Here is a 19,065-nt window from a genome sequence, read left to right on the forward strand (position 1 = left end):
CCCTGCCTGACAAAGAGGCTGTCCACATCTCACATCATCTGCCTGCTCCCTTGTTTATCTGAAAACAAAGCAGCAAAAAAATGTGCACATCCAAAGCTCTTCTGACACTGATGGAGTAGCTTAGCCCAAGTCTGGCTTGAGGGGCTGCAAGAGGTGAACAGAAAGCAGGGGAAGAAGTTCTGCTCTGATCCCTTTGTGGAGGGCTCCAAGGAAACCAAGTAGTGTGGAGGAAAGGAGGGATGTGGGGTTTAGGAAATGCGGAATTCCTTTTCTGCAGGAGGAGCTCCTGTTGCTATTCTGGTTTCTGTGTCTTCAATCATCAAATGCAGCTTTTGTCTTTTGATAGGACAAGGAGGAAAGTAGTGTACAATGGTGTTCTGACAGCCTGGCACACCCCAAATCTGCGGTTTAAAGCTTTCTTTGTGCTGAATTTGTTCTTGTAGTGCTAATGACCAGGTTGCCATAAATAGCCACTAAATGGGTCTGACACGGTAAAGGAAAGTGAAGGCCACTGTTGGATCTTGTGTTGTATTTTAGATCTCTGTATCAAAGAACTTCATAAGGAAGGGGAAGGTGCATTTTCAACTTGGGTTTCCTTTTAGATACAGAGGGGGAAACTGAGGTATGAGAACGCCTGCTTGTCAGAGCAGGATGGGGATGGGGATGAAGATGGAGGTGGGCTCTGCCTGATGTTCTGCAAGGTCACAGCCAAGCAACAAATTATCACCACACAGGACAAAATTATCTCCCCATTGAAATCAAAGGTTAAACTGCCATGGAATTCAGTAGAGGTGAATTCTACTGCTGCTGCCTTCAGCCCAGCTCCAGCAGCCTAAGCTTTGAGCCAAGTATCCCAAACTGAATGCCTGTGTGGGGAAGGAAGGCAGGTGCATTTGGGATGCCGGGATGAAAGTGCTGTGCTGGCCACAGTGACTGCTTGAGCAGGGATGGAAGGGGACACGGAAGGTGCTTGTGTGTGAAAGCATGGCCTATATAGAGCTGAAAGCTCATTTTAGGATCCCAGCACCTGACAAAGTTTTTTCTTGATGGCTTGGTTACTGAGCCTGGCACCCTGAGAAGACATCACCCTTTTCATGGGTGCCAAATGGCTGAGAAATGCATCCTTGTGAGAAGTCCAAGTGCCCTCCCTGTCTGCCTCACTAGCAGGTGCAGATTCCTGTCTTGCACCTTGTGTGGGGAGCAAGTCACAGGGAGGGAATGTTTAAAGATGGGCAGTGCCAGAGGTTTGGTGGCTGCATTTCCTTAACATGCCCTAAGCCAGGCTTTGACTGTTGCATCCTGAGCACTGAACCACACCACTCCTTGGACGTACCAGACCTCACTGCTGCCCACACAAGCTCAGCTGTGTCCCAGAACTAGGGGAATTTAGGATGTGCTTCCCTTTTAAACCTGCCACAACAGCAGGACCATCAGGTCTGCAAGCAGCCAAACTGGTAGGCATTTCACTGAGTGGAGATAAGGCAGGGCCTGGCTTGGATGCAATCCTTCAGTAAGATTCTGGTTGTACAAAAATAACAAATTAGGCAGGGCAGAATCTCCCTGAGACTGGAAACACACTCTTCTGGGTACCAGTGGGTGGATGGAAGGGAGAGCAAGTCACAGGACAGCACCACCAGGAACACCAGTTCTGCTCCCAGTGACTGTGGGTGCCACAGGGCTCCTGGATATCTCCTGCAAAGTCAAGTACAGTTCCTGCTAAGGAGGTTTGTTTTCACTTGAAGGCTGTGTGAGACTGTTCTGGGTTGGCAATGCTGGCACATGCCCCACTGCCACACTTTGGGGACCCCACTGGCACCATTGCCCAGGGAGGGCTTTGTGGGGCTGGGCAGAAAGCAGCTACACTGCTGTTGCAAGGGGATCTTGGATGGGCAAGGGACACGGAGCTGTCTCATGGAGAGCTGGCACCTGCTTTATTGCATGGTAACCACAGCAATTTGTACTGGTGGGAGGACAGAAAAATGACAGGACACACCCCTGGGGGTAATGCTAGACAGTGATGCCATCTGCTAGCCCCTGAGGATCTGTGTTTAGTTTGCAGCAGCTCAGGAAAGACTCCAAAAAGAAGAAAAAGAGGGAGAAGTTGTCCTGCAAGAGAGGCTGTGGCTGTGCTAAGAGGGTCGAGCTCATTTCTGGGCAACTCTCAGCAGCCACTTCAGTTCATGTGCTTGTGAAACACCCTGTACTGGCTGGCCAGCCCCAGAGTGACCTGTTCCTCTTCTCTTCCAAAGAAATGACCAATTCCTTAAGACATCTCTGTTTTTCCCTAGCACTTGTGCATGCCCAGAGCTTCCCTGCCTGGCATCAGCCACTGCCAGGGGCTCGGGTGACAGAGGTTGAGCCTGGGAAGGCATTTTCCAGAACAAACCACTGCCCAGGACAGAACCCTCTTTCCAAGTAGGACAGGCTGGGTTGCAGCCCAGGGAATGACCTTTTCTGTGTGGCATTCTCCCACGTAGTGTGACCTGATGTCACAGCTGCTAGGCAGCGTTGTGACGTGGCAGCCCTCCCTCAAACCCAAATCTGGGCACTGTTGGTAAACCGCACAGGATGCCAACCAAATTTTGCCATTCTTCACTTAATGTTGCTTAGGGTGAAAGTATTTGACCTTAAAATACTCTTACTTTTTTTTTTTTTTTTTTGAGAAGGGAGCTTGTTTCTGAGGAAAGATGGGTTTGAGTCTTTGGTTTTGGAATAAATCTGGTATGAATCCCCAGATGGTTTCATGCTGCTTGTCCTTCCCAACCAAACAGGGACACTTCTGTAGTGGCTGGCATCAAATGTCTGTTGTTCAGGTAGGGAGTCTGAACCCTGCTCTGTGCTCTCAGGTTGGGTTCAGGCAACCACCCAGGAGCAGGGACATTCCTGGCTGCAGAGCAATGCAGGCTGTGTACCCAGGGTAAATGGAGTTTACCACAGGCTGGTAAACAGCTCTGTTTAGACGTCAGCTCAAGTGGGAGACAATCCAGTGTGAAATGCTTGCACTGAGCTGAAATCACTTCTTTTCCACTATCTGGCTCCATCCTCATACTACTCAAGCAGGCTTGAGCCCATGCTAATCTGCAGAGGGGGTGAAATGCAAAGAGGTAGAAAATAAAGCTCTGAATCTGCCACTGCCACTGCACTCCCTGACCTCATCTTCTGCAGGCTTCTTGCAACCAGTGCAAAGAAGCAGAGAAGAATCACAGAATCATGGAATGGTTTGGGTTGGAATGGATCTTAAAGATCATCCAGTTCCAACTCCCCTGCCATGGGCAGGGACACCTTCCACTATCCCAGGCTCCTCCAAGCTCTGTCCAACCTGGCCTTGAGCACTTACATGGATGGGACATTCACAATTTCCAGGGCAATCTTTCCCAGTGCCTTACTACCCTCACAGCAAAGAATTTCTTCCTAATACTGAATCTAAACATAGTCTCAGTTTGAAGCCATTTCTCCTTGCCCTTGTCAAAACTATCCCTTTATCTGCAGGCTCCCTGTGGGTACTGTAAGGCTGCAAAATGTAAAATATATTCCTCCTTATTTCCCTATCTGACTTGTGTGTTGTCACACAACAGGTTTGTTTTGCTTTGGGGAGTAGAGAAATGAGATGGAAATGACAGAGGTCTTTGATAGAAATGTAAAGATGGAGATACCCATGAAATCAACAGAGTAAGTCAAAATTCAAAACTACCTTCCAGAGAGCTGCACTCGAGAATTTGGGATCTGTTATTGCTCTAGTCAAAGGTAATTTTTTTGCCTTAATAAAAAATAAAACAAAAAGGGACCAGCTAAATTAAATAACATGACTTTTGTTATCTGTGTGGTCAGATGATTGTACTCAGTGTTAGAATTTTGACCTAAAAGCAATCAATTAATAAAATGCTCATTTTATAAGTATGGCCAATTTCTAATATTTGTATGTCTTACTTTCCAAAGCCAGCTCAACTATTGGGAAGAAAGCTTGTTTGCTTGGTTGGTTTTTTTTTTTACTTTATTGCTGTTCTACCTTGTGCAAATTCTATCAGGAGCTTTTTACTTTTCAGTGCTAATGATGGCTCTGTAAGCAACCTGGCTGGGCTCTGGGAATGCAGGTGGGCTTTGTACCAGGAGCAGTTTAGCAGACCTTCCTCCTGACCTCCTGATGCAATTAGCTGTGCTCGTGCTGTGCTCAGAGAATCCCCTCTGAGTGCAGCTGCAGTGAACAAGCAGAAATTTCTGAGGCAGCACAAACTTGCACACCCTTCCACAGGATTATCAAATGACAGCAGGTTGGAGGTATGTAATGAGAAGCACAGGTTCACTGACTAAGCATCCCTGAAGGGACTGCTGCTTAATCCTTCCATACACAGTGCCCTATCACCCTCCTCTGAAGGAGCAGGAGGAGGCAAATGTGCTCTGTAATTGAGAGGAAGGTTGATTTACTATTAAATGAGAGTAATAAGCAATTTGCCTTCTTACTGATTTGCCTACAGAAGATCAGTCAGGCCACTCTGTACAATCTTTGATTTGTCCCCGCTCCTCTCTTTTGGGAGGTCAGAGAGAGCTCCCACTCAGCACACAGCAGTGAGAATTAAGCAGCTCCTGCACCTAAGCAAGCCCATTCCCCTCAGGCTCAGCAGCTCTGGCTGTCACAGCTGCACAGCAGGACATGCATGTGAGTGTATTAAGGTAACCCTGAGGGTTTTCCATGCAGACAGCACAAGGGCAGAGGATAGTTTGTGTACCAAACTCCTGCCCAGGTTTGTACAATCCATGCCAACAAGCTTGTGTTTTTATTTCGCTGATATCTCTGCCCAGGATAGGTCTTATGAGACAAATGTGTGTAGGTGTGGAGCTGCATTCCATCACACCTCCTGCCTGCAAACATCACCCCAGCACCGTGCCAGTGCCTCCCTGGAATCTCCCTGGCTTCAGCTCTGCATCACCCCTGAATTTCCCTGGCATTCCAGTGGCTGCATTATTTCCCTGGCTGCTGGGAATGTCCTGAGAGCTGAACGAGTGGCATCTGCTTTGGGATCCTAAGAATTCCTCCTGCTAATCTCCTCTTTTGTCTCCTCCCTGCCCTGCCTCACCCCTGCCCCTGCCCTCTTGTTCTGTGCCAAGGGGGATACACAGCAGAGGAGGCATCACATGGATTTGTCTGGCAGGTTTGTGATGAGAGGAGTGTGATGACCCTGCACATTCATCAGATGGTTGTTTTCAGCCAGGACCCATCTGTGATGTTTTTATTATTTTTTTCCTCCCTCTGCTCGGCTCGGGCTGCTCCGGGAGAAGTGGCACGTAGGCACATACGTCCTTGCGCACACTATACTTGTATAAACTCCATCAGGAAGTCATCTGGCCAAACTTTCCAGAGCTCTGCTTTTAACTCTTCCCTAGGCAGGCTGTCCTGTCAGCCAGGGGATTTCCAGGGAGCAGGGACATATGCATTCATCCCTCTCTTCTCTTTACACATTCCCACCGCTCTCCTTCCTTCCAAGCCCCGAGCTACACGTGGATGAGCAGCCTTTGCACCCAGCCTACTCTGAGTTCCCACCAGAAAAAAGCTCCTTTAGCTCTGCTTATGCACTCGTGCACCCACAGGGCTTTGCAGTAATACACTGCCTTGGCTTTCCTGCAGGGTGAAGTAGCAAAATCAGATATCAAAAGTGCCTCAGTGGGGCAGGAGGAAGGAGTGTTGGTGGGATAAGGCTGTTGGCAGGGGCAATTCTCCCCTGCAGTTGTTATTTCAGAAGCGTGTCCTTACTAGGCACACAAGTAGCAGAGGAAGTTCTCACAGCCTTTAAATATCTCCTGTGGTCAGGGAACGATTAAAAAAAGGCAGCCCCTTCAGAAGTGACCCCGTGTTCAATGAAGACGTGTCTCACTGTGCATCCCACTCTGCACAATTACACACCCACCAGCAAGAAGAGATGTTTCAAAGGGCTGAGAAAATCCCTGTGAGATGGCTCAGGTAGCAGAAAAGCTGCTATTCCTCCCCAAGACATGTGTGGATTAATAGCTAATTTTTAAAGGCAAAATAAGTCATCCCATGCTGTTAGTGCCTGTTAACTACCCACTGACAGGCTTCAATGGCTCTTACAAGATTTATCCCTGGAAGTGTCCAAGAAATGACTGATGTGCCACTTAGTGCTATGGTTTAGTTGACAAGGTGGTGATTGATCAAAGGTTGGACTCAATCTCGAAGATCTTTTCCAGCCTTAATGATTCTGTGATTCTATTCTATTTTGGAGCTTACTGCACAGGGGTGAATAACTGGAATTGTTGGAAATGTTATCCTCTGCAACTGGGCATGGAGCAAGGATGTCTGAGCTCATTTGCTGTTTGACCAAATATGGCTCCAGCCATATTTGCTCATTCTTGCCTTGGAGTGAACACAAAATGTGTGTCAGATCAGCACTGGAGACGTGCACCAATGGTAATGCTGCCTCTCTTGACTTACACCATTATAACCAGCCCAGAATGTAACCATTTATCCATGAAGTTGTTCGCAGGCTTTGTCCCTGCTTTACTGCCTATTAATCTTCTCATGTTACAAAGCCATGACATGATAAAATAGATAGTATAGGTCTTGATTTTTCTCCTGGGTGCACAGGTGTAAATAAAAAGTGGCTTAATTTGAGTAAATTCAGTTATTCTGGTGTTAATTTTGCCTTCTCTATCAGATTTATGGGCATCTGTCTGGAACAGAGGTGTGTGACTTCGCACTCAGCCTGGCTCAGACAGCTGTGGAACAGAAGGGATTCTCCCACCAGAAATTCCCAAAAATTTAGGTATGACTTTTATAACAGACTCAAGTGGACATGTTTCTTTTCTCAAGCAGCTGTTTTTGTGACATAAACAGCACAGGAGCCTCTGTCAGACTCCTGAGCTCCATGAGGTACAAACCACAACTGCTCACCAGCTGGAATCAGAGGTATTTGTGATTTTCCTTGGTCACCTCCTTGACTGCAGCTGGAGGGATCCATCAAGCTCTCATGGTCCCTCAAGGAGGTGAGAGCTGAGGAACAAGCAGGCTTTCGACCATGCATGGTGTTTTCTTTTTCTCTTAATTTCTTTTTATCTTAATATATTTTTCTCTTAATTTCTTTCTTCAGCTTATTTTCAACATGAGTTATTCCTCTGTCTCCTCAGCTGGAGGATCATAACTCTAATTTCTGCACTTCTCCCAGGAGACCCCACCTGCACCCAGCTCTGGGGTCCTGAGCACAAGAAGGACAGTGACCTCTTGAAGCAAGCCCAGAAGAGGAGCAGGAAGATGACCAGAGGGATGGAGGAGCTCTCCTATGAGGAGAAGTTGAGAGAATTGGGGTTGTTAAGCCAGGAAAAGGGAAGACTTTGGGATGCCCTAATAGCAGCCCTGCAGTACCTAAAGGGGCTACAAGAGAATTGGAGAGGGACTGTTTAAAAGGGCTTGTAGTGATACGACCAGGGAACACTCACTTTAAACTAAAAGAGAGTAGAGTTAGATGAGATATGGGGAAGAAATGTTTACTGTGAGGATGGTGAGGCACTGGAACAGGTTTCCCAGAGAATTTGTGGATGCCCCATCCCTGGAAGTGTTTGAGGCCAGGTTGGATGGGGCTTGGAGCAACCAGGAGGAAATACCTGCAATAAAATGGTTGATGGTGCTCACCAAGGCCCTAATTTTTGTCTGATGAGCAGGAGCAAAGAAATTACTGAACACCTAAATCACAGCACCTCCCTCTGCCACCTTAGGTAAGCCAACACTCACCAAGTGATGAGCCTAATGCAGCAGAGATTTGCCTTCTGATTTTAATGCACTGCACATTAACAATATGCAAGGACTGTGGGATTGTTCTCAAAATTTCCAGCAAATAAGACAAACCTGTACAGCTCAGGGAATTTGAGCTGCATTGGCTGTGAGTTGACAGTGGCATGTTGTGTAGCCCCTGGTCATAGCTGGGACCACCACCCCAGGGTCTGGTTTTTTAGTGTGTCTCAGAACTCCCTGGGCTAAGTCAGCACAAGGATAAATCCCTTCTCATCAAGCTTTGAACCTAAACTTCAAGCAGGAAGAAACTGCCTCACATCCCATGTGGCTGCTGGGCTTTGTGCTCAGGGGTAACCTGACAGGCAGACTGGAGAGAAATGCACCTTGTAGGTGCATTTCCACCTCTGGGACACACCCTTTGGGATATAATGACCAATATTTAGGACACAAAAGGATGTACAGTGCTCAGTCCTGACCTTGCTGTAACCTGTGGAGAAGCAGCAAAGATTGTCTTTAACCATGTATGGCATAAACAGTGAGGAAGGCGCTTGTAGCAAAATCAGGAAGGAATTTGATAGAGAGCCCCAAAGATAAATGCCACTTTAGGCAGTGTTGCTTTAAGCTGTTGACAGGAGCACCATCCAGAGAGGAACTGTGAGCTTTAAGTGCTTCTGTGCTTCTGGGTGGGATAAGGTGTCATGTAAAATGCATTTTGTGTTCTTGTTTCATCTCCCTCTCTCCACTCTTCTCCTGTGAGAGCGCACACACCGAAAGCATTAAAAACAGACTGCGGTGAGTTTGCTTCAGAAATACATCTCCACATCAAAGGCGTTGCTGGAATCTATTGATTCTGGCACAGTTGCAGAAACCAGTGACGTTTTCAGTGAGAAATCATGCACTTCTCAGTTGATTTCGGGAAAAGTTAAAAAAAAAAGGAAGAAAAAAGCTCTACCGTGTGTAAATATTCACCCTACAGAGAAGCTGATAAACCGTAAAATGTTTGGTCTGGCTCCCTTGGTGCCAGCAATTACTCAGGGATGACTTTATTGACAGACAGATGAGCTTTAGCTTACATGATGTTACAAAAACCTGTCCTATTTAAGTTTTGTTTTCTCTGTTTGTGAATAACATGTGACAGTCCTTGTCTGACGTATTCTTCCCTTCCTATTTCTGAAGCAATGCACCCTATGCCAGTGAATAGCACTGGGACACAGCCCCGTGGCTTATCTCAAAAAACCCAGAGATTATCAGTGGCCCTAGGTCAGCAGCACAGGGCGGGTTGTTGTTATGATTTGGGAGTGGCCCAGGCAGATTCACCTCCAACACAGGTGTACCCGGACAGCATTCTCATTGGAAAATCTACTTCTGCTCACAAGATCCATCAGCTGTTTCTACTGAAAATACTTCTGCTTTGAACTTTGCCTCATAGACACGAAACCATTGTATATCTATGTTATTTTAACTGAAAGTATCATTTTCTACTGAAAATCTGTCTCTGCTGTAAGATCTGTATTACCCTTGTGTTTTGGTGCAAAATCTGAAAATGACATAAATCGAACCTCAGAGTGGGAAGAACAGTTTTGTTCTTCTCTGGTTTTGGAATGTTAGTATTTGTAGGACTCTTTGTCTCTATTTTATTTGTATCCTGCCCATGAACAGCTTCCAAAATGTAAAAGCATTAAGGTATTTTCAAAAGGTGCCTGCCATATCTTCTCCTTAGAAACATCCTCCTTGAGGCCATCCCAGTCCCACCACTCAATGATTTCTTCAAACAGAGCCCCTAAACACAAGTCTGCAGCTGCAGCCCTCGGGTGTGGGCTCTGCTGCTGCCACTGCCAGCCACAGCTTGTCCTGGCAGTGCTGTCCCCTGCTCACCGAGGCCTTTTTCTCCTGCCTTGCCCACCAGCAGTGGGCTAGAGCCACAGGACACAGTGAAAACCCACCCTCACCTCCCCAGTGGGAAGAGCACCCGCCTGGGCACCTCATTACAATGAGATGGAAAAACGTCCACGCAAGGATGAGGTTAAGTTTTCCAATACGTAGCACAGCAGTAATCAATACTTGCATCAATACTTAATTTGTCTATGTCAAGAGGAGCAGCTCCAGCAGGAGGGAGTGAGATCATCTCTTCTGATGTGCCGTGTGCCACGGCCCAGTCACACGGGGTGGCAAATGATGGTTTTAATCCCTTCACTCTCAGGCCTTATTTCTCAAAAGCTTGTATACCAGGGTGACAGGATGGCCCCAACCTTAGCTCCTGCACAGAAGGAACACCTTAACCCCTCTGTGAACCTAACCCCAGACCCCTAGCCCCTGAATAAAACCCCACTGGGACCAGCAGGAGTCTTCTTTGATTCTGGGAGAATTTTCAGCTGCCCCCTGATGAAAGACATTTGCCTCACAGCCACGAGTCAAGCCTCTGGAGGACTTTTCTGCTTCTTATGAGGAGCTGCAGTTTCAGTAAGAGGCTGCAGCATTCCCCAGTTATTATCTCCCACGAATGTGTTCTCCCTTGCACTGCAGCAGCTGCTCAGCCAAGGGATTTTCAACATTCCCCGTGAGATATTCATTTTTGGGCACCTCCCTGCAGGGACATCAACGCCGTGACTCAGTGACAACTGAGAGTTTGCTGGGAAGTGGGGGAGAGCTGCCTGCCACACACAAGTGGTGACATAAGTGGTGGGCAAGTTAGAAACAACAACTCCTCTGTTGCAACAGGAGGTGAAGGTTTCATCTCCCCGTGAATGGTTCCCCTCACAGTGACTAAGCTGTTCCCCTCATCCAGCTAATGGAGAGACTGTGCCATGTGCTGGGTATTCCTGTAAACCAGCCAGCTTCTGGTCATCCCATCCCAAACCTTCTCAGAAGGGATCTCTCAATGTGCTGGCTTCATGAAAGGTGCTGAGTGCAGACTGAATTGGATTTCAATCACTCTTTCCTTCCTTGTTAAACACTTCCTGTAGGAGTTGCAGTTCAGCTGACAGGAAGGTAAGGATATCTCCCTCTTAACCCCTGTGTGTTCCTGTGTTCACAGCTTGGGTCTTGCTCCTGAACTCTGCTGTGTGTTTAATAACATCCCTTTGCCTGCAACACGAGATGACCGTCAACATTTTCACCACACTCTTAGTTTTCACAGAAAATCTATCTGGTGTGAGTGACAGCGGTGAACTTAGAGCACAGTGTCTGCTCCTGGGTACCTCAACCAACACTGAAGAACTGAATCACATGTGCAATCTGGGACAGGGGTGCTGGCACACAGGCCTGTCCAGGAAAAGCTATCCCAGACCAGTTCCAGGAATCACTGAGGAAAACTGAAGAGGAGAAATTGGAATCAGTGGATTCAACAAATCTCAGATTGCAGAAAGACTCAAAATTAATTGACAATCCTTCTTTCTTCAAGGGTTTGTGTTTCTAAGCTTTCAGTGGACCACGAGTGCCTGCTGTTCATGACTACTTTGGGTTTACCTTATTCTGAAGGCCTGTTTTATGACTGTCTCATTATCTGAGACAGGTGTCCAGCACCCAGACAAGTGTCTCCTGCTGCCCAAGCAATTGTGCAGGGTGTCCCTCCTCTTCTTGGGGACAGGACAAGAACAGGAGCCAAACACCAGGAGAGTGCATTGCCGGAAGGGGCTCAGACGTTGTCAGGATAAGTGAATACAGCAGCCTGCCCAGAACACAATAGAGTCTCCAGTTTATTCCTAAATTATTAATGTTCCCTGAGGAGTGGCTTTATACTGCTGACTTGGGCACTGTGGGAACACAATCTCTTCCCAGCGAGGCAGTGGGCTCCTCCCTTCAGTATCTCCAGCTGGGATCACAGTAGAGCTTGGCCCATCCCAGGTGGGTTATCCAAGGGGGCAGGACGTGGCTTTCAGTGCCAGCTGGGAGAGGATGCCTACAGCATGGGGTGGCAGCCCCATGAGTGGTGCTGTGGGTGGCAAATGTCCTCTCCCCTGGTTAGCAGGCTGGCAGCACCTTTCCTGATGGAAAATAACATCGTTCACTTCCTTGGGGTTTGTCATCACCACTTTTTTGAATCTCTGTTGTCTGCTCTGTACACAGGAGGATGTGTACAGGACTTGGGCTCCCTCACCCCACAGACTGTGATTCTGCTGCAGGGTGACACCCCTCAAAGGCTTTTAAAGGTGTTTCAATTCAGTCTCACTGTAGCCTGGAGAACATCCCAGAGTGCACAGGCATGGACACAAAGCTATGGGACACTGTCAGAGGGGAGAGGTGTGGGGATTTGTTCCAGCCCCCAGCTGTTTTCCAGGCAATCCAGATACCTCCACCCTTACACAGGAGCTGTGCCTCTCCCCTGGACAGTGCAGCACCCCAAGGGCAGGATGCTGGGCCCTGGCAGGACATGTGTCTCTTGAAGGAGAGGGAATGGCACAGATGGTCACAGCAGGTGACAGGTCCTGGTGCTGACCCTGGCTGCGAAGGGGTCCTGGTTTGGCTGCTGGAATAAAGAGTGATGCTAAAGGAAGTACCACTGAACCTTGGGGATTCATTGCTAAAGCTAACAGAGAGTGAAACCCCTCCTAAAACATCCACCATGACAAACAGCCTGGCAAGAGGGAGAAATGAATGAATTCCAACAGACAGAACCTAGGATGAGGTAGAGGAAGTGGGGGAAGAGGAAAGGTAGGGAGAAGGTATTGAGACAGCCTCTGCATGGTTCCACTTCCCCTTTTTTCAGTCGTGTGGCAATGCCATTCATTAGGAAACATGAATCAGTGATGTTTCCCTGCTCTGTGCTTCCCAGAGAGCTGCTGCAGCTCTCCACGAGTCCTGGAGCATCTTCTCCCTCTCCTGCACTGGCACAGGCTGAGCTGAGGCCATAGAACCACCAAGGACTCACCCTGCCATGGCTGAGGCTTGAGGGTGTCTCACAAAGCTTTTGGCAAATATCAGCAGGAGCAAGGGCTGGCACAAACACAGCACTGCAGCAGAGGATGCTGTTGTGCTCATGCATCTTGCCCAGCAGAGTTGGAGAATGGCATTTATGGTGTTTCAAAGACACACACACAGTTTTGGCACCTCCTGTCAGCCTAAGAGTTGTCACTGCCATAAAACCTCCAGCAGCATCGGGGTGTTGGCTTCACCAGAGCCCTACCACATCTCCTCACCCTGTCTGCAAGAAACCAGGCTTTGTCCCTGCTCTCAGGAGGCACAACTTTTCCTGGCTCAACAGCTTCCTGGGGAAGGTGGATTTACACCAATCCCAGCCATGGATGCTGTTGGGCCTGGAGATTTCTGTCACCTTCTGTCACCTTCTGTCACCAGCTCCTCCCTTCCATGGAGAGCACAGTGAGAGCTTCAGCCACAGTAGTTGTGTGACTGAGCCACCTGCATGGGCTCTGAACCTGGCTGTGTCCTCTGGACGCAGTGGGCCATGGCAAAATGTCACGTAGGACATCTTGTGGTAGATGAAAGGTCCTCCTCCTTGGGCACTTTCCAATGTGACACTGCCCCAGGCAGATCAGGCACTTGGGTGCCAGCTTTGGAGGTGGGTGACAGGCACACAGAAGAAGGGAAGCCATAGCCAAGATCCCTGATTTCACAGTAAGAGGCACAAAACTAGAGGGGAAACAGGATCTGGAGACTCTGCAGCCATTATCTCTCTTCCAACACCTCAAGAGCAAGCAGCCCCCAAGGGAAGAGGAGGGTGTTCCCATAGCACTACCAGTCCCCCTGACTCCCCTGGTTCTGTGGGTGGGTAGAAAAGCCACCCCACTTGCTGTCACCTCCAAGAGCCACTCAGTCCCCAGCAGAGCCTGGTGGTGGCTGCAGCCACCAAGCCCTGTGGTGCCACAGGACTGTCCCCACGGGTCACACCCTCCCCTGCACTACGGCCCTGCAAGGCTTGGTGTGGCCACGAAGTCTGCTTGGAAATTACATTTCAGTCCTGCTGGCAGCCTTCCAATTTCAACATTCTTTTTTTCTTCCTTGAAAAAAGTCAAAGAGAGAAGTGAGGCCGGGAGGAGGTCAAAGCAGAGACAGAAGGGGCTCAAACCAATGGCTTCTGACACTTTGTTTTGCTCAGGCCTCCTAGAAAGGCTTGTTTGGGAATGGCACATTTTAAAATGTCCTATTTAGATAGAAAATGCCTTATCTAGTAAAGAAAGTTAACCTCCTTCTCGTCTGAGACGCCTAAAAAAATTTCCCTTGGCTTCCTTCCACGCAGCTTCCATGACCCCATTCCAGCCCTGCAGTTGCGTGCTGGCTGCACTGTGTCCTGTGCAGGGGGCATGGTGTCACTCCTCTGGGGCCTGGGGTAGCAGCCAGGGTCCCTGAGGGTGGTCCTGCTTCCCCCAGTGGGGAGCTGAGGGGATGGGTGCTGCCAGGGGCACAGGGCAGCTCCCTGTCTGCCTCTGGCTCTTCACCCAAATGAGTTTTGGCAGTAACTGTCTGCAGAGTGGAGACAGGCTTTAGTTAAAGAGCACTGACATTTCCATTGGTCATAGTCAGCCTGCTCCATTTCCTCTCCATCTCCATCATCTCCATCTCCATCTCCATCTTTATCTCATCTCTATTTCCATCTCTATCTCTGTCTCTATCTCTATCTCTATCTCTATCTCTATCTCTATCTCTATCTCTATCTCTATCTCCATCTCTATCTCTATCTCTATCTCTATCTCTATCTCTATCTCTATCTCTATCTCATCTCTATCTCTATCTCTATCATCTCTATCTCTATCTCTATCTCTATCTATCTCTATCCCCATCTCCATCTCTATTTCTATCTCATCTCCATCTCCATCTCCATCTCCATCTCCATCTCCATCTCCATCTCCATCTCCATCTCCATCATCTCCATCATCTCCATCTCCATCCCTCCATTTCCAAGGCAAGCCCCTTCCTTCCTTCCTCCCAGGAGCACAGCCATGTCCCCAGCTTCCTCCCAGTGCCACCCCTCAGGGATGGAGTCACAAAATGTCTGTTTTTTCCCATCAGGGTAACGACTGGCACAGTTCTCTGGCTGCCTGTGCTCAGTTTGCTCCTGATCCACCTCTCACAGCTCCATCTGGGGGGGTTCAAAGCCAGCTGCAGACACAGCCATCTGTCCTAGCCACGATCCACCACCTCAGCAGGTTACCCCGAGGGGCAGGGGGACCAGCCAGGCTTGGGGAGGGCCCGATCCATGTGTGCAAACATGGTCCCTGCTGCTGGCAGTAATAAAGGACTTTCTGCAATTACCCCGCATGTTTTGGAAGCCAGGATTTCAAAGCAGCAATCAAGCCCTAATTGATTAAATGCTCACCGCATTCCCGGGAGTGAGCTGCTGCCCCCCGGATAAATGGGAATAAGTCACAGGCAATTAGCGATTTGCCTGAGGTGCTTCTGCTTGTTGGCAATGTCTGGGCTCAGACTCCTCTGGCCCTGTTAGTCATTAGACCACACATTCTCCATCCTCTCCTGGTGGCATCCCAACAGCCAGGGATGGAAAGAGCAGGGTGGAAAGAGCAAAATAATCTAACTTCACGTTTATCTAGGAAAAAGTTTCCCACAGTCCCTTCTGGCTCTTTTTGTTTTGATTCTGAGGTTTTGTTTTTCTGCAAAGTTAAAATAAATCTTGAACTGCAACTGCTGGGCTTTTTTGAACACAGTTGGTTGCTAGAGCATGGTTTGAGGGAAACACATTCAAAAGCAGAACAGTGTGTTTATTGCCAGAGCCAGGCTGGCTGGACAAGGCTGATCAAGTATTTTAAGCACCATATGACATTTATGCATTGCAGAAAGCAGTTGTGGTCTCTCTCAGCTTGTGGCTGCTGCTTCTTTTCCTTCTGTGCAGAATCTTATGGCCTTTGTCTCCAAGATTTTGATTTGCTATGCAATGCAGGTCTCAATTTTCTGTCTGCTTAGCCTGACCTGCTCCTGGAGTGCAGGGGGACCAGGGGACACCTCCCACCCACCCCTGCTCCCCACTGACCATCTCTTTTGCCCACATCAGCAGTGCTGATGGTATCAGTGTCCAACAAACACTGAATCACATCTCAGCTGTCCCCTGGCCCAACCTGTGATTTGGGAATCAGTGAAGAAATCTTTGTTCTTTCACGCTTTCTTTCCCATTAAAGCCACTCTAAAGCAAATGTCGTCTTCTTTAGGAATGTGGTGTTTTTGAAAAGCTTTTAAGATTGTTTTTATCTTTCTCTTTTTCGCTTTAGAATTCAGTACTATCAAAAGGGACTGGAGTGACATTAATGGAAGTTAAACAGGGTTTTGACCTTCTCTAGAATGTCTAAACCAGCACTTAGTGTCTCCATCTTGCTGCACATTAGTGTGTTTTGGAAATCCTTCCCACGTGATGGTTGGGATGAGCCAGCTGGAGGGCACTTTCCAAGAAAGCCCTGAAAAAGCACTCTCTTTGCAGGAAAATGGGTATTTGTAGGTAAATGCAGCCCTTTCCCCCAGACTGGCTATTTCAAAGCTGTGCAGTAACCGCCCAGAGAATTTCTTCAGCTGCACACACAGAGTGCTGGTCTGTAAAACCCTGAACATTGCTTTGATTTGGTGTCTATTTGAGAAAATCTTGACCTGCCATTCTGGCGGTGTGGGATGGAAGTGCTCCACTGCTGGCATGTGGGAATCTGGGAGGAAGGGACTCTGTCCTCCCAAACCGTGCTGCCCACGGTGCTGTGGCTGATCTTATCCCACCGTGAGCTCTGGGAAAGGGCAAAGCTCCTCCATGCCCAGAACCCAGGGTGTGATCGTGGCCATCCAGCACTGAAACCCAGCTTCAAATGCTTCTCCTGGACAAAAGGACTTCATTAAGCCCCAGAGGGCTGAACATATACCAGATTAGCACTTCATTTTGGGATACTACAGATTTTTCAGACAAAGTGGTTGTGTTTCACTTAAAGATGTGGCCTTTAAATTGCAATTAGCTATATCTCCACTCCAATCAAAATTGCCTCGTAACCAAATGGTGTCCTAAAAGCTGATAAAGCAGCACTCCTGACCACTGCACACATTTTTTCAATATCTCAGTGATATGGATTTCATTCCTTGCAGTCAGCAGAAAAACCTCCAGTGACTCACAAGGGATAAGAATCCTTAGGAAAATAATCCGTGCTGGAAAACCAACACTTCCCCTCCACTATCTCTGCCTGCTGCCAGCGGGGGGTGAGGGCAGCACAGCCAGACAAGGACTTCTGCTGCCCACACGGGCTCGGGTTACGCTGCGGGGTGAGGAGGGCACCGAGCTGGTGCAGCCCAGCACAGCCGTGCTGGCAGCAGCCCTCGCTGCCAGCCTCAGGGGACAAATCTGGATGGCAGCTCAGAGAAAGGCCCTGTGTGGCTGCTCTTCAGAAGCATTTAAAGTGTGATTTTCATGTTTACCACACCTCATGTGGCTCCACACGCTGGGACACAGGGTGGAAATGCGACCCAACTTCCTGGGGTCAGGAGTTGCACCCCAATTTGTTCATGCTTCCATGGGGCACCTTCAGTTTGTGTCTTCTGACATCTCCTTTGCATTGCTGCTGCTTGTGAACAGGCAATTCTTCTCACTCTTCATCCCCAATGGGATGGGATGGGATGGGATGGGATGGGATGGGATGGGATGGGATGGGAGTTGTGCAAGCCGAGGAAGCCATCCCAAGTTGTGAGTGGCATTGCCACCACAGTGGGATGGTAGCTCCCTGGGAGAGCCCATCACAGGGAAATCTCCTTTGGTGGCTGGGCTGTGTGAAGCTGATCTCAAAGTTTTGACAGGGGTTTTCCTCCTGGGGAACTGAGATGAGGGAGGCTTGTGTCAGTAGGATCTGAGCGTGCAGAGAGTGCCAGTGTGACAGACAGCATGAGAAGCTGCACCCACGCTCCTCCACATCACTCTACATGGAGCTCCCTGGCACAGGATCCCAGCAGGATCTCCCCTCCATCCATCTGGGCTATGCTTCCCTCAGGACTGGCTGCTTAGCTGCAAGCACACCCTGGTGCCTCAAAGACAGAGGAAATCTCCCTTGAAACTAAGTGGCCTCTCTGGCTGCAGCTTTATCTTCTTCCTGTTTACTGCGAGGTCCCTGAAAGGGCTGCTTGTTCCCACCATCGCAGGGCCCAGCGCCTCTCAGGGATGTCAGGATGTCTCCCATCACCCTGGAAGCCCTGCACTGGCACCTCCCTTCCCCTCCCCATCTGCCCTCAGCCTGTTCTGGGCACAGCAGGTCCCCTGGAGCACCCAGCAGTGCCAGTGCCCTCCCTGCCTGCAGGGCTGCCCCTTCCCTCCGCTGCCATCCCACTCGCTTCCCTTCCATGTTTGGTCAAGCTCTTCATCCTGACATTTAAAACTCTGGTGTGAGCAGCCTCTACACACATCTCAACTCAGCTTTCCTCCTCTCCTCATGGCAGCACCACAGCCTCATCTCTTCTGCCATTCTCTTCACCTCTGTCTGCTGCCTCTGCCTGCCCCTCCCCATCTCTCCAGGCTGCACTCTCTGGTCTTGGTTTCTCCTGTTGAGCAACTGGCTCATCTTCCCCACACTGCCCCAGAGCTGCCTTCCTTCAGCCTGCCTTTCACCTATGCTCCCCACTCAGTGTTGTTTGCTCCTCTTTTGGGCCTTAGGACAAAAATATCTCCCCACCCAGGCAGCCTGTGCTGCTGGTCAGATTTCCTCATGCGTTGCTTCTGTGCTGGGCAAAGACACTGACCTAAGAGCTGGCAATTCCTGTGAAAATGTGAAATGTGTTCTTACATTTCTGCTTTTTATCTACTTTTTTTTTTTTTAAATAGGTCATTGTCATTAGTTTAATGCTTGATTTTTATTTCTAAGCACACAGGCATGTCCCTCCCTCTGTTACTGCGTGCAGGAGGTTATTGCAGTGTTGCAACTCTGTCAAAGAAAACTGCCCCCTATATAGAGCAAGACGTGCTGAAGGCCCCAAGGTCAGAGCCATAAATGCTGCTCACCTCCCTCTCTCTTGTTTGCTCTGTGCTTAAGGTGTGTCAGGCATTGCTGTGCCCCCTTTTCCTTCCTTCTGGAGGTGCCCATGGGTTTGTTCTTCTGGCAGTAGAACAGAGAAGGAGCTTTGGCATGGGATGGAGCCCCTTGGCTGCCCCTCAGCAAAGTCCCAGGTGTCTGTCCCCCTCCTGCTGCAGATGTGGCAGGACACGGGGCAGGAGGTGAGGGCTGTGGGCAATGCAGGTCCCACTGCTTCACCCCTCGAGGGAAACTCACACCTCCAGCCTCCTCTGGAGCATCCTGAGTGTATCTCTGTGTCTTGGGGGGTGGGTAACTCCCAGTCCCTCATGCTGGAGTTGTCCTGTGGGATTCCTTAAAATCAGGGCACATTGCAAAAAGCAGACCTCAAAGACAGCAAGATGG

The 19,065-nt window shown here is 49.0% G+C and overlaps 1 protein-coding gene across 3 annotated transcripts in view; it reads left to right on the forward strand.

Moving 5' to 3' along the window:
- Positions 1-18,350, forward strand: part of HSF2BP (heat shock transcription factor 2 binding protein) — a 97,092-nt gene extending 78,742 nt beyond the window's left edge. Inside the window, exons 8-9 of one of the 3 annotated variants that reach the window (XR_014957081.1) lie at positions 6,666-6,773; positions 7,173-14,432. Coding sequence is in view for 2 of the 3 variants with exons in the window: in XM_085586506.1 (XP_085442632.1) it covers positions 6,666-6,700 (35 nt within the window). In the remaining variant the exon portion in view is untranslated. Of the gene's footprint in view, positions 1-3,575 lie in introns of all 3 variants that reach the window. The other 2 variants (XM_085586516.1, XM_085586506.1) reach the window with 2 other exon arrangements.
- Positions 18,351-19,065: the final 715 nt, after the last annotated feature.

The sequence above is a fragment of the Lonchura striata genome, chromosome 1 (genome assembly GCF_050655825.1).
Source record: "Lonchura striata isolate lonStrDom1 chromosome 1, ASM5065582v1, whole genome shotgun sequence".
NCBI classification, from domain to species: Eukaryota; Metazoa; Chordata; class Aves; order Passeriformes; family Estrildidae; genus Lonchura; species Lonchura striata.